Genomic DNA, 15,549 nt, shown 5'->3' with positions numbered 1-15,549 from the left:
AAACACATACGCTCAACATATTTTTATTGCTTTTTACAATAAGCAGATAGAAATTAGAGCATTTCAAGAATTTCCTCCAAGTAGGTCACCATTTCTAAGGCTTTCAAGATTCTAATCTTTGTCTAAATACTATCAGGATTGAGTATACCCATGGACACTCCCATTACACTGGAGAACCCACAGCAGGATTCAGTCATACAGGTATGCCAACAAAAGTAGATGCAGTATTCAAGTCCCTTGAGACAAATACCTCCTTCTCCCTGAGGTTGTTTTCACATTCAATTAATTGCTTAAAACTTCTGTTTGAAAACAATACAAAGAAACAAATCCACAACCCATATCCACGGCTTGGCATAATGCTGCCAACAGACAGCCTTTGAACCCTAACAACTGTACCTTTATTCTCAGTCTCCAATGTTTCTAGTAAGATAATGTATTCCATTCAAGTACTTCATTATCTTTTAATGTCCTATCAAGTAGAGAGACACTGCATGATGATATATTTGAAACTTTAGTCACTGATTTAGGGCCCTTCCCAACTACGAAAGGACATTCACTTTTGTCCTTGCTACCAAAGGATGCATGCCTGTCTTCTTTTTACAATGGCTTGGTTTGTGGACCAGATTTATAAGCCTAATATCTGGAATAGGCTAAAGCCAAGGATTTTTGTCTTAAAAAAAAAAAAGAACAATTAAAAAAAAAACAACTAATTAAGCTAATGTACCTAAGATGTTTAGAGCAGTTGTTTGATTAAACAAACAGAGTTGGCTTCAGTTTACACCACTGCTCCCTTAGCTTTGATTTCACTACATTTGAAGCAAAGATATAGTTGATTGATTCATAGGAAAGATCCCACATCTGCGATCGAGTCAGATTAAATGTTTTTGCAACCAGTTCATATTCTTGAGACAAATCTGTTGCAAATACGCCTTTATCATCAGTCTGGAGTTAAATCAAAAGAAAAATAAAGTTTAAATTAGTTATTAGTTTTAGGGTTTTGACTACACATTACAGAACAGTTTTACTTTGATGTGTTTCACATTTTACTCCACTTCTTCCATCTATTAAGTATCATATCATCCTTACTTTGCCCTATTTTCACTTGCAGTTAATAAATTACTCAAACACACAAGAAAACTTCTCAAACATAAATTATAACATATTACATAAATTACCCAGAAAATATTATTTCTTATAAACATAGCTGGAAAGATGACCTGTTAAGCACATCAAATATACATGTATTTACATAGTTTGCACGCATCATCTCCACATTTCTCTCTTTCTCAGATTTGGGAACTAGCTTAAATTCTGTGTTCCTAGATCTTCAGGGAAGAAACTGTTTCACCCTCTGCATTTTGACAGTGTCAGCTCAAATAATTTCTACAGACTGAGGTAGTAAAGGCAGCATCTTAAAAACATGATTGAAAGCAGTCTAAAGATTGTCTATCCAAAAGAAACAAGTTAGGATTATTGAAGTGTTAATGAGACTTCCTATTTATTGCTATAAATTTCTAATTTAGAGCCCTCGTGTCCCCTCGCAGAAGACTGCTAACTCTATCTTGTTAAATTTAAGAGACCATAGTACCTCTTTTTCTGCTGCTCTTTTTATTGGCATGCATGGGCAAACTGCTATCTGACATGACATCACTGCTTATCCAGACTTATCACAATTCAAAATCCCAGAAATAATCTGATTGTGATCTATTTTTGAAACTCAGTGATATATAATAAAATAAAGGACTGATGCTTGTTTGAATGGTAAGCATAATGCTTAAAAATACACGTGCTAGCACAAAGCTACAAATTCTAAGGAGTAAACCAACAGAATGGTAGAGTGTAAAATCCTGCCATGTACTTGGCACTGTCATAAGGTGGAGAGAGAATTCAAGAGAATCTGAGAAGCCTTATTCAACACAATAAATTAGGATGTAAGCACAAGCTTAAAAACACAGTGATTCAACCCTTGCTTAAGTAAAATCTGTCAATATAAAAATATTTAAGAATGTCATTGCATACTTTGCTGATTATATTTATCTACATAGGGAAAATGTCCTGCTTTCAATAAAAAGATTAGTATTAAGCATTCCAATTTCTACTACAAACATTTATCTGATGGAATATTATGATTTGCTATAAGCAGATGATAGGCTGCAGTGACAGAAACTGTTAGTACCTCAGCTCTAATTCATATAAGGAGACAAACTCCAATATGACTCTAGTTTTGCCCTGTCTAAAAACCTGGTTAAAAAACTTACACAAAGCACGGCAGGGTGGCCAATGTTGTACCAGTATCCAAAATGGTGTTTGTCACAAGAAGGCACTGTCTGAGTTTTGATGTTTGATGTCATGCAAAGTTCTAAGGAAAAAAAAAAAAAAAGAATAATCAAGAATATAAGACTAAAAAATGCTTTCCACACATTCATGGGCTTGCTTTGACTCTAAATGAAAACTGAAATCAAGTGTTGTTTTCTTAATTTTCAATGCTTCAAATATTTTTGTAAGATCTTCTGATGAGCCCACAATAGCCATTTTTTTTTCTTAACTACTGGCTGTGTGTAGAACATAGGGACCTTGCAAACCACACACAAACACCACACAGCTCTTCACAGTAACTAAGGGTTATAATTTAATTTTGTTTTCATCAGGGACATCAATTGTCATCTGCTGCCACAAATATGTAAAAAATACATGTGCTACCAAAGACAAATCAGAGTTATTGAATCAGCAGTAAGCATGATATTCTTAAGTTCAGAGATAACAAGAGATTTCTTTCCTTACCAATAGGTATATGATTCTGCCTAACAAGTGGCACTAATTCTTCTGAGCCAGTTGTTGCAGAGTTGAGAAACGTTCCATGTCCAATCCTGTCAGGAGGCAGGCCCAGGAGAATTTTGGTCTCCTCCTCTTGATTTGGAATCTAGGGAAGATGTATTTTACGTTCCACGAAAGCAGCATAAAATAACATAATAAATGATCACAACTGAGCTCAAGCCTATTTTCATAGCATATCTAATCAAAACAGTGTAAATGAGGCTAAATATCTGCACTGCTAACCTTTGAAGAAAGAAATAAGGTATGAAAGTGACTGTCAAATTTGAATTATTAAACAAGGAAGCCATAATCTTAAAAGGGTATGTAAAATATAATCACTATTTGAAATTTTTAAGTACTTTCAGTCAGAGGCATCAAATCAGCTTTGCATTCTTCAGTTTCAAAACTACCCTGTCAAGGTGTCCTTCAACATCTCTTATACACAGTTGTTAAAAACACTGTGACAGCCCCTAAACAAAGCAAAAACCCCAAACCAAATCACACAGTAATATGTTTTCAGATAAGGGAATACGTTGCAAAAAGCTCCTCAATAAAATAGAGAAATATGAACAATTGTATGACAACATCTATCGCACTTAATTTCCTAAAGAAATAGAAGTATTTTCAGCATTCATCAGACTCAGAGCAGACATCAGCCACCACTTCAACAGATCATAAGAAGAGGTTCAACTCATTCTACTGAAATCAGCAGAATGAAAACAAAATTGAAATTTCACTCATGAAAACGTGCCACTTTTACTATACATGATTTCTACCAGAAAAATAACAGTGGATCTTCTGGAATATTTCTAATTTTCAAATTCATGCCTACCCTCCTTCCTGTCCCCTTCACTAGGCATAACATGGTAAGAAACATATTCCCACATACTTATCTGAAAACATTACTGTGTGATTTGGTTTGGGGTTTTTGCTTTGTTTAGGGGCTGTCACAGTGTTTTTTTACTCAGAACTGATTGATGAAGATTTACCTTTGTTTTCTTTGGTCACAATGCCCCAAAACATTACTGCTTTCTCATGAAAAGTTCAAAATCCACAGAAGCTACTGTCAGCTTCATCAAGGTTTTTATGAAATGGGAATTAGAGTGGACTAAAATAATGAAAACTTTTACCTCTGAAAGATGCAATGCCAGCTTCAGACCTGCTTTTTTTGCTTCTGAGAGGGGTTCAAAAAAATCTTGACCATGCCCTGCCTTGAAGATAGAAAAGCATCATCATTCTACATCTAGTTTTACTGGACTTCTCTAATTATATGATTAAGAAGTCTAGCAATATCAAAACACTGAGCTCCACTACAGTTACACTGGCTTTTCTTTTGCCACTACTCCACTTTAGATGACAGTACAGCAGATAACATTCTGTGACACAGCTGCAATTTTGACAAATAAGCTACACCTCAGTAGTTCAGGTGATGCCCAACACTGATCACTCACACATCTTGATTTTGACACCCTTTCGGTAACTATCACCTAGAGCTATTTCATTTCAATTCAACAGCTATCCTCAAATACTCTCGCTTTCTTAATACTGAAAGACCATTTGGTTCTTGGCAACTAATCAAAATTTATACTTATGCAGATTTGCTGTAGTATTTAATTCACCTCAACCCAGCCAATCTACTAGGACAATTCAGTAAGAGACACTTCCCAGATAAACACTGCTTTCCAGTGTCTTCTTTCAGCATTATTATCTTTTGATCCTTTATTAAGAGTGCCTTTCCCTTCCAGCAACAGGGATTAACATGGTATCAAAACTATGAGTAATTAATTCAAACAAGCAACAAACAGAAGGCAAAATCTTAAAAGAACAAAGTATTTTTGGAACTTTCTTCTGCTACATAACATTAATTACTCTTCTTCAAGGACAGAGCAAAGTGAAAACAAAAACTTACATTTGGATCGCCACTGAGGTCAAGTCCTACTACAACCCCATCAGTGGAAAGAAAGAATTCTTCAGCAAGTTTAACAGTCTGCTTAGCAACTGTTGGGCCATCTCTTCTATTTATTGCTATTAATAATCTTGGAGAGAAATGTACAAGTTCAGTAAGACACAAGCCATAGTACCAGGAGACCAACAAATCTCACACCAACACAAACGGCACTTCACCTCCTTCGTGGGTGACAACAGAGAGCATTTGCACAGCAAACTACGCAAAGAATGAAGGTACTAAAGCACAGAGGAACATCAACTGGATAAATACAATAGCTTGAGAAATGCAGTAGCCATGAAGAGAGGGAGGGCAGGGAACAATATAATATACTGCTCTTTTGCTGCCTGCAGTACTGGGAGGGCAACCTCTTAGAGAGGCACACATGAAAAATAAGAAACCTTCAACTTTCACAAACAAATCTAACAGGTTGCTATTGAGAATCTTTTATATAGACACATAGATTCATTGTCCATAAGCAACAACTGACACCTTCTAAAACCTTTCTGATCCTTTTAACTACCTCTCCTTTACTGCAGGCTGCTTGTAGAGCTAATCCAGCAAAAGCATCTGCAAAGAATGTAGGCTCTGAAAAAGAGTCTCTAATGCATTTTCTTCAAAACACTGCCTTTCCTGGAAATACTGCAGAGAATGAGCAGCTTTAAAGCAGAAAAGTTGACCCAGTTTCATTCTCTATCAGTAAAAATGAAGATGAAAAATTAAATTTGCATATAAAATATCTTTCTATTCCATTACAAAGGTGACTTTCTGTAAAAAAAGATTGTATTAGTCAAACAACATGCTAATTAAAAATTATACAGATCTATTTTATCTGATTTAGACAATTTTCTTTTCCATACTCTTTTGTAAACTTCTCTGCAATCCATGATTGAGCATCAGATTAAACAAAACCTTGAACAGAGGCACTCCATGGGCTCATTTACCTTACATCTATATCCAAGCCTTCTTCTTTACACTGCTTTATACCCTCAAGTACAGTTTCAACATACATCCTTTTGGTCATACCTACAAACACATGTACACATTTGGAATCAACACATTTGAAATAATTTTATTACACTGCAGACCCAGCTCTCTCACCTCATTGCTCATTTTGCACCTCTGATTTTTCTCCATCTTTTTCTAATTTACATAGTACTAATTAGCCTCCTTCTAAGCATCTCAGAGAAATAAAATAACATTATGAATCAGAATGTAGCAAAAGCAATTTTCTTATGCCTTTCTATTAAATAACATTAAAAAGAGATGGAGTAATAAAAATAAAATGCATCAGCTACTGAAAATGTTAGCACACTCAAATGTCCTACTAAAGTCAGTAAGTCAAATTCTTGGATAATGGAATCATAACCAACACATCTTTTTTTTTCCTCAAAAATCTTACAGTAAACAGTAAAATTATATGTTTACATCACTACGTTTTACTTTTATATTTAAAGTATATTTTATTTGATCCAACTGAATTTAACTTGCCTTGTTATTAACACAGTCTTAACTAAGTTTTAAAGAACATCAGACTTAAGACTTAACAACTAGGACAGACTGTACCTGTGGAATTTTCTTCTCGAGGAGTGCTCCTTAATTCCAGATATTTGACACCATCATCAGCAAATTCTTTAACAATATCCTTAGTTATCTAGTTAAGAAACAGTGTACTCAACATCACTAAAATAATAGTTATAATGGCTTACACTTTCTTTTACAACTAAATGAGACCCAATTACCTTTTGGGATAGAACATTTAAAAGTTTTCAGGACGTGTTTCCAGCTCTCTGACCTTGGAAATACTCCCCATGGAAGTACCTTCATTTCCCATATATATACTAGAGAGGGTTATGACAAACAGGCATTTCCCCGTCTGAATGAGAACACTCCTCATCTGGTGCACTTCCAAACCCTTTCACAGCTCCTGTATCTTTCTGTAATTTAACAGGCCACCTAAAAATCCTTTTGTATGAAGAAAAGACGACACTAAATCACTTTATTCTCCCTGTAGTGATCACACAACCATTCTTCTTGTTAATTTTGTAATCTGAGGCAAGCAAAAGACAATTCGAGTTCTGTAGCTTGAGTACATAAATGAGACAAAGAAGAAACAAGAGACTATAATAAATTGAAGCTTTGCTACTGAGGAAGAGACATCATATTTTTAAAGACACTACCAGTCCAAGTGTCTGAGTAGTAATAAGGACCACCATATTGGAACCTCGTTGCTTTAAAAAATATTAAATGGACAAATTATTTTTATCGTCTATTTCCAAATTAATGTGTTTTACACTAGTAATTTGAAGGGACCTTTGTCAATACCATTGTTATTCAGAATTCAACCAACCTTGACTTTGCATGTCACTTGCTTGTCTGAAACTGTTTTAACCAACTTACCAGTAAAATATCTTCAGTCCTTGTTGTAATCTGATAGATGATCTGAAACATCTGAAAACATCTAAAATAAAAAGTCAGAAAATAAACACTGAGCTGTAAATTGGGCATTCATATAAAAATCTATACTGTGGAAACTTGTACGATATTAATTAACCACCTGTAGCTTAAAACGCACATTGGATTTTGTTTGTAGGGTAACCAAGACCATTTTAAGGGCCACTTCTGATTTCAGAAGTTAACACATTTGCAACAGAAATTATTAATGTCAATGTGAGATTTCCATTTTCTTTCCAAATATTTAAGAAATGACTTTATAGGTACAACTAGAAAACAAAATCCAAAAGTTTTTACTAAGCTGAAATTTACATATATTTCTGCAGTCAGTATATAAGGTCATAATTAAGTTTGCAACTTAATTAAATAGTACATGGTAAATGTTGATCTCATGCATGTTTACTCACTCATCTAAGGTTCTTTTCTTTCCTTTGTCAATCACAGTCATTCCATTCTGGATCTGAAGGTATGGTTTCTGTGCTATAAGTTTCTTCATAGTAGAAGAACTGATACAGCCATTCAAGTGAGCATGAAGTTCCTAGGAGGGCAGAAATACATTGTGGATGTTTAAGTGAGAAGGACAGCTTCTATGTCTATTTTTGTATTACCATTCATGTATCCTGCATTACTGTTTCACTCCAAGTTTGCAAACAACAATTACCTCTGTACTTGGCCAACAATCTCTACCATTAACAGCACATCAGGACTAATTGTGTTCCATTGCTGTGACTGATTTCTGCCTTTCTCATGGCAACCTGACTTAGGGGTGCAAACCCATGCCCCTCAACTCTGTTCCTCACTCCATCTTTGCTCCGTCTTATGGTCTCTTGGCTGCTGAGGTATGAAACAATTCCCTAGAGCCCTCCAAACTCAATCAAAACATATGTGCACAAGCTTTGCTACAAAGAACCCCCTGGCATTCCACTCTTCTCAGAGATAGATTTAGTGAAGTATTTAATAAAGCTGTTGATCGGAAAATATTGAAATCATAACTTCTTCAAAAATTTGATTTTAATGTTATAACCTATTACATTCCAGATTCCTAAAGCACTACATTTCCAGACAGAGGAAAAGGGGTCTCATCACTTCAATCAACTCCAGCAGAACAGCAGAAGCTGCTCCTCACTTTGGGATATCAAGCCAGGTGCATGTTTCATGGTCTTCCAAGCAAAACACAGAGTTCAAATGGACATTAAACTTAAATCTGGAAAGATGTATCTTATTGAAAAGGTGCATCAGCACACACAGAGTGTGCAGTTTGGTTTTGCTGTGCAAGCTGTGTGGAGTACGTGCTGCTGGCTGTTTTGGAAGCCCAGAATTGTAACACCGATAAGATGTAGCAGCATGCACCCAGAGATAGCACAGATGCACTAAAACACACCCTTCAGAACACGAAGCACATGTTATCAGGGACAGACTTCACATCTTGAAGGTAGCTTCACGGTAAACAGGGCAGAATAAAGAAAATAAAGGTCAAGCTCAACTGTTTTAAATGAGAGAACAGACTACAGAAGCTGCAAATAAAAGCAGAAGGCCAACATGCACAGCACCTCCCAGAGTATGGAAAAGAATCAGAATCACAAAATCATTAACGTTAGAACGATCACTAAGATCAACCAGTTCAACCACCAACTCATCTCCAGACCACGTCCCTCAGTGCCACATCTACCCTTGTCTTGAACATCCCCAGGGATGATGACTGTACACCTAACTGGGCAGCCTGTGCCAGCGCCTCACCACCCTTTCTGAGAATAAATGTTTCCTAATATCCAGTCTGAGCCTCACCTGGTGCAACTCAAGGCCACCAGCTCTCATCCTATCACTGTTAACTTGGGAGAAGAGGCTGATCTCCACCTCACCACAACCTCCTCTTCTCCAGACTGAACAATCCCAGTTCCCACAGCTGCTCCCCATAACACTTGTGTTCCAGAGCCTTCACAGCCTTCCCCGGACACTCAGGGCCTCAGTATCTCTCACACATACTGAGCCCAGTATTCAAGACGCAGCCTCACCAGAGCTGCTGTGTACGAGGGACGATCAGCTCCAGCTCGTGCTGGCCGCGCCGTGTCCAATACAAGCCAGGATGCCACCGGCCTTCTTGGCCAGCCGGGCACACTGCCGGCTCACGCTCAGCCAGCTGTCAGCCGACACCTCCGACCCTTTTCTCCCACACGGCTTCCCAGCCACTCTGCCAGCCCGCAATGCACAGGGTCGCTGTGACTGAGGTGCAGGACCCGGCTCTCGCCGAACACCACCCGCTGGTCTCAGCACAGCGGTCCAGCTTCCCGGATCGATCCGTACGGCTCCTGCCCTCACCTCAGAGAGGCCGACGCTTCCGCCCTGCGCGGCGTCGTCCGCAGACTTACCGAGGGCGCAACTCAACCCCCTGACCCACACCATTAATCGAGTACGTGGGACAAAACCCGGCCGCCCCGTGCCAGCCCCCGGCCCGCCGCCAGGCAGGGCTCCGGCCCCTCCCGAGGCCGCGCAGCCGCCCGGAGCCGCTCACCACTTTGGGCAGCTGCCGGTAGAAGCGCCGCTCCCGCTCCGCCGCCATGACGGCGCCCCTGTGGCGGGGGCGGGCCGGGGCGGGGCCGTAACGGCGCAGCGCCCCGCAGGGCGGCGCGTTCACGAAAGCGCAACCGACGCGAAACTCAGTTACCGCTCCAAGATCAAGTTTATTGAGTGAAACAACCGCCCGACCACCGCCCCTCGGAGCTCAAGCGGCTGGCTGACAGCAGCGGCGGCCGGGCTGCGGCACAGCGCGCTGCGCAGCCCGAACGGCACCGCGGCCGCACCGCCACGCCTCGGCCCGGAGATCGACGTGCAGGATGGCTGGCACCAAGCAGGCATTTCCACTCAGACACAGGTCGAACCCAACCGAAAGAAAGCCGTCCTGGAACTCAAAGGTACTGCGGTTATTTTGCATTTAGCTTTGAGCCTCAGCAATCTACTTGCCCCATCTAATCTAAAGCCCCACTTCTAAGTCAACCAGTCACGAAGCAAAAGCTAGAGATGGATGCGATGAAGATCATCGAGCGTGGTGAGCTCAGGCAAATAAATTAACCTCCCCAGGTATGCAATGGGAAAAAAAACATGACTGACATATATTGGTAATCAACCTTTCTCAGAAGAACAGCACATCCATAAATGAAGGGAAATTAATTTCAACTTAGTGATCCACCCTTTTGTTTTACCTTATTTAAAGGCAAACTAAGTACAGATACTGTACATTAAAATGTATCCACACTGAAAGAACAACTGTTCTTTATTCTATCTTAAGGGCTCAGACTCCTACACACTTCTATAGGGAGCCCTTTCCAAGCAATTACTCCTCTTGGAAACTACAACTACATTTAAATATAAAGAGAGCCATCTGCAGGTCCCACATAGCCCACGCCAATTAGCAGCACGTCAATCAGTGTCCATATTCCCAGTCCACCAAAGCTGAAGAGTTTTCCCAGACCTTCCCTCCACTGGCCCAAATAGAAACGATCTGCTCCAAATCCACCAAGGGTGATGCTGTGAGAATAAAAACAATTCATTACTTCTATATTATTTTATAGTTACATTTATAGCACCCAGAGACCTGACAGTTTTTCATTCATGGCAAGCAATGAAAACAAAACTTCTCTACTTTTCTAACTTTGTAGAAGCTTGAAAAATAGGCTATAGAAACAGCACTCTCATCCCTACACAAGAGCCAATTTCTTCAGCTGGTGGCAGGAACAACTCCTGCTGTGAAGGCAACTGTATTACTTTATGTCCTTAATCACAGTCTTATGTATTTGTCTTGGGGAATATAGATTCTTACTACATAATTCATCTTTTTTGAAGCTCTAAAACTTAATGAAAAATGTTCAAAAAAAGCCACCAAAAGAACTCCCTGTATTTTCAAACCACTGTTGCAGTTCTCTAATGGCTTAATGTGTCAAAAGCTACCTAAAGAGTCTATTTCAAAACTGCTACGCAGCTTTCTACACTAATAATTTTAAAATTTAAGAATCCTTTTAAAGCATTTCCAGCTATAACACTTGGAAGAGAAGCCTTAAAAAGTGTAAACCATCTACACACTGATCAGTGATACTCATCAAATTCAGAAATAGCTGCATTCCAGAGGTTATTTGGATGATTTTCAACCTTAATTGCTTTAAGCATTTAAGGGGGAGCAAACAATCCTAAGTCCACAGAATTATTTCAGCATTCTGTTATTTCAGAACCTCATTACATTATTTCAGTAGCTCATCTGTCACCATACAGAATACAGAAAGCACGTCCCCTCTACTTAGAGAATCACTCAAGGCTTCAGAATCATTGGCATTTACTCTGAAGAAAGCACATTCAATGCAGAAGAAGGGTAGAGGTTTTCTTCCAAGCTCTACTGAAAACAGCTAATACAGAATCTTCAGTCATCATATGGCTCCAAGTTCTAAACCATTATAAAATACCCACTGCACTGAATAACATGGAACAAAGATTTTCTGCATGATACGTTTACAATAATGAACATTTTAGCTTAAGTTCTGCTAATAGCTCTTGTGTACCTTAGTGCCAGGGCAGTAGACCACTTATAACCTCCAGTCCAGTTGCAATACAGCATCTTCGGAAAGACTCTGTTACCTGAATGTTAGAAAAGGTTTCAACCTTAATGCAACTGACAAAACAAACAAACAAAAACAACACAATCACATAATAAGTAAGAAAATGACATATGAAGCCAAACTCACTGTATTACTCTAACAAGGCACTAAAAGGGTTGGCACTGATTGAAACAAGATTTTTTGAGAAAAATCTTACATTTTACAGTCCTCTGTAGACCATCAAACTTTGTCTCACATCAGAAAACATGAACAGTAATTGAACAAATAAACAGGGAAAATTAAACTAGTTGGGTGACACCAGTGTGACTTTTTCCACTATTCTCCTGAGACATTTGAAATTGATTCTATTAATGTTGTGCAAAGTAGTTTAAGTCATAAAAGTTGACAAAAAGAAAACAGACAGACCAATTTTCCCTCACATGAAAGGTATACAACAGTCCTGAAAAACAAGGTTTGCAGTTAGCCATCACTTCTATAAACAAAAATTAAAATGCAACTGTAAAAATATTCAATAGATTGATCAAGGTGCAGACTGTTACTGTAATCAACATAAACAATCATTGTGCTGACTCAAGATTAAAATGTCATTTAGAAGAAAGTCTTCACAAAAAGCCCGGCACGGCGCATTACCCAGACAACGGATGTGATCCCGCACTGTACAAGTGGCATTGTATCGCTGCCGTGGACAAGAAACCGTCATGCAGTTTGTAGAATTGGTGCACACGTAGTCAGTTGTTGGAAGCTGCCAGCAAAACTGGCACGTCATGTTAATTGTAAAGTTCTCCTGCTCGTGATTATTCTGATCCTACAGAAGGACAGCATTACCACTTCATTAGCAATCAAGAAATGGTCAGCCTTCAATATCAAACTACATCCCCTAGATAGAAATGTTGGGCAAAATGTCAATTGCTCTTTGGTACCTCCACATCATAGAAAAGTCAACACGATAAAACTGACACAGGTATTAAAACACAGTTTTAGTACTACTGCTTCCTCTAATCCAAATGAGGCTGCTGCTAAACTGACTGTTCTTACTCATTTGGTTTCAACCTCTGACAGACATTAGCCTCCCCATTCTCAAACTGGTTCAGTTCTCATTGGTCAGCACACCAATTAAACACAATCAATCAGTGACCGCATGACAACAAGATCCAATGCAAGAAAGGCAAGCAGAGAGGAGTAGGCCTGACTCTCTACCAACAGCCTACAGTTCAATCACAAAACTGGTAACCTGCCTATGATAACCTAACAGGCTGCTTACGTAAGAAATTTTTTAATATACACAGATACTTTATGACAAGATGCCACTCAAAATTAGTTTTAAAAATAATAGGTTACTTACAACACAATGAACATGTGGTTTCACTCTGCAATCAAAAGTGGCCGGCTTCCCATATATGCAAGAATAATTTGTGTTACATATCATGCAGTCTGGTGGCAATCTACTGCAGAGTCCATTGCTTGGACATTTCGTCACATAAGCTGGAATTTCTGTACTTTCTGAAAGATGAAATATGTAAATGAAATTACACAAAAATTCAAATTTAAAAAAGCTATATAGCCTGAAGCGTGCATATTCAAATACACACATATGCACTGATACCATATCAAGGACTTCCCTTTATTTGCAACAAACAGAATCTATACTAGCCATACGACACAGCAAAGCAACTTGCAAGGATCTTGAAAAATTCTGCACAGGATGACAGAGCCCAGCACAACAACACTCAGCATGGACTTGTTCACAGACATGTATTGTTCACATGTGCTCAGAATCACCTCTTAATTTACTCCCTGGCTGAAACACTTACCTCTGCATACCCTCAGGAATACACAAAAGCTGTATTTACATTGCACTGGGAGCAGTAACAACTTCTTGCAGAACACTGAAGTCTCTCAAGAATTTCCACCATCCATCATAGGCATAAAACATATGAACTACAATGCCAATTTAAGATTTTATATGAATGAGCTTTCTAACTGTATAACGCAAATCATTTCTTATGGTTATTTAAGAGGAATTCTTGATACGATGCTCTACATCATATCATCGCTTCTCTACAAGAAAATAGAGGTTTCTAAGACAGAATTGAAGAGCTTTACTGGTAACCTCAATACTCGGAGGATAAAACCCACAGGGCCAAAACACAGGGAACAGCAGCACACTGTACCTGCTGCCCTGAAGTACGGAGCGTTTGTGCTCGTTGAAGTCAGGCTTTTTGCAAACGAGGACTGTGGCTGTGAATGCTTCGTGGCCATCAAAGATCCTGCTGTGGGGGGAAAAAAAGGAGAAAGTGGTATTTTGAGAATGAAGTGCATCGGGAACGGTTTGATTTCACCACATTGGTTAAAAAAACAACCCACCATGGAAAGTGCAATAATAAAAGCATAAATCAGGTTTCCCATTTTATAAACCGCAGGATGTAAACGTTAAATATTAAAGACGAGCAGGAGAACCGATTTACACCTTTCAGACAAAACACGCTGAGTTTCAGCTCAGCCTCGTTTTCTCAAAGCTCATTTCCCTCCGCACCGCGCACCGCAGCCGCTCCTCACACGGAGCTGCGGCACGGGGCCGCGCCCGGGCAGTGGTGGCGCCCGGCGGCGTCAGGGGGCACCGCTCCGCCGCCCACCTCCGGGCCGCGCGTCTGAGCTCAGCCCCGGCCCCGGCCCCGCCCGACCACCCCGAGAGCGGCAGCCACCGCGCCGAGGCTCCGCCGGGCCCGCCCTGCCCGTCCCCACCGCCCGCCCCAGCCTGGGCACCGCGCTCACCGCGGCCGGAGAGGACGTAGAGCTGCGACACGAAGAGCGCGACGCCGCAGAGCCGCCGCAGCGCGCTCAGCCCCGCCGGCGCCGCCATCTTGTCTGCCGCCGCCTCACGGCCGGCGCTGCCCGGAGAGGGGCGGAGCGCGCCCGCCCGCCCGCAGGCGGTGCTCGGGGCTGAACCCCGCACAGCTGTCCTGCTTCCCTCCCGCCTGCCTCAGCGCCGCCGTCCTTCACGCCCTTCTCCCTGCATAAAGTTGGAGCATATGCCGCACGTCCTCTGAAAACTGCAACGGCTACAGCACGGGTACGCGCGTTAAAGCCCGCTATCGAAAAAACGGGAAGTTCATCTTAAACTACTGCCCCTCTCTGCTGGAGCCCGAATACATCGCGGGTCACGGAAGGCAAATGTAGACCACTCAAAACAAGTTTTACAGACAAGAACGTATTGTTAAAAATAGAAAAAAGTTACCCCGCTCATCTGACATGAATTCTGTAAAGCTGAGCGGAAAGCTTTCCCCATCCTCCTTCCGACAATTTGCTTTTCTTTTTGTGTTGGTAAAAGCTGGGTCACAAACCTCAACTAGCACAGCACAAAGCACGGGGCCATGGGACACAGGCTGCAGGCAGGGGGAGGCACTGGCGTGCTTGTAATAACATCTGTGTCAAACAGCACTTCCGACTCGTGGCTGTACTCTGTCACAGCCTGACAGGTTGACAGAGCATATAACAGTGACAAAATACTCATGGTTAAAAATCACAGATCAAAAACATTAATTAAATGCCCTGCAGAATTAGCTTTAAAAATCATTTATAAGCATACACAATCAGATCAGATAAGTAGAACCGATTTGTATTCCAACACACTTAAAACAAAACAAAGATTACATCATCCAGTTTTAGCACTCAGTATCCCAAGCAGCCACAGCAATAAATCACATGCCCATTTCTTTGAAAGGCAAGTTGAGTGGG

At 40.4% G+C, this 15,549-nt stretch overlaps 2 protein-coding genes across 5 annotated transcripts; both read right to left on the bottom strand.

Moving 5' to 3' along the window:
• Positions 1-7: 7 nt before the first annotated feature.
• Positions 8-9,801, bottom strand: MAPDA (N6-Methyl-AMP deaminase). The gene is made up of 10 exons (XM_031616459.2): positions 9,723-9,801; positions 7,621-7,751; positions 7,160-7,220; positions 6,326-6,413; positions 5,704-5,785; positions 4,724-4,850; positions 3,945-4,025; positions 2,782-2,920; positions 2,259-2,359; positions 8-942 (listed from the first exon to the last, which is right to left on the bottom strand). Exons 1-10 carry the CDS (start codon positions 9,768-9,770, stop codon positions 751-753), a joined length of 1,050 nt encoding a protein of 349 aa, XP_031472319.1. The 5' UTR covers positions 9,771-9,801; the 3' UTR covers positions 8-750.
• A 70-nt stretch (positions 9,802-9,871) lies between these two features.
• TM2D3 (TM2 domain containing 3) lies at positions 9,872-15,312 on the bottom strand. Of its 4 annotated transcripts, none has more exons than XM_031616460.2 (7): positions 14,587-15,312; positions 13,986-14,084; positions 13,157-13,314; positions 12,445-12,619; positions 11,758-11,833; positions 10,680-10,735; positions 9,872-10,109 (listed from the first exon to the last, which is right to left on the bottom strand). In XM_031616460.2, exons 1-7 carry the CDS (start codon positions 14,672-14,674, stop codon positions 9,892-9,894), a joined length of 870 nt encoding a protein of 289 aa, XP_031472320.2. In that variant the 5' UTR covers positions 14,675-15,312; the 3' UTR covers positions 9,872-9,891. The 4 variants fall into 4 exon arrangements, with proteins under 4 accessions (XP_031472320.2, XP_031472321.2, XP_031472323.2 ...); XM_031616461.2 differs by having other exon boundaries at positions 13,986-14,081; XM_031616463.2 differs by lacking the exon at positions 9,872-10,109 and having other exon boundaries at positions 10,322-10,735; positions 13,986-14,081.
• Positions 15,313-15,549: the final 237 nt, after the last annotated feature.

Source organism: Phasianus colchicus, chromosome 12 (genome assembly GCF_987193195.1).
Source record: "Phasianus colchicus chromosome 12, bPhaCol1.hap1.1, whole genome shotgun sequence".
Taxonomy (NCBI): Eukaryota; Metazoa; Chordata; class Aves; order Galliformes; family Phasianidae; genus Phasianus; species Phasianus colchicus.
This window is presented reverse-complemented; position numbering and strand designations above follow the sequence as displayed.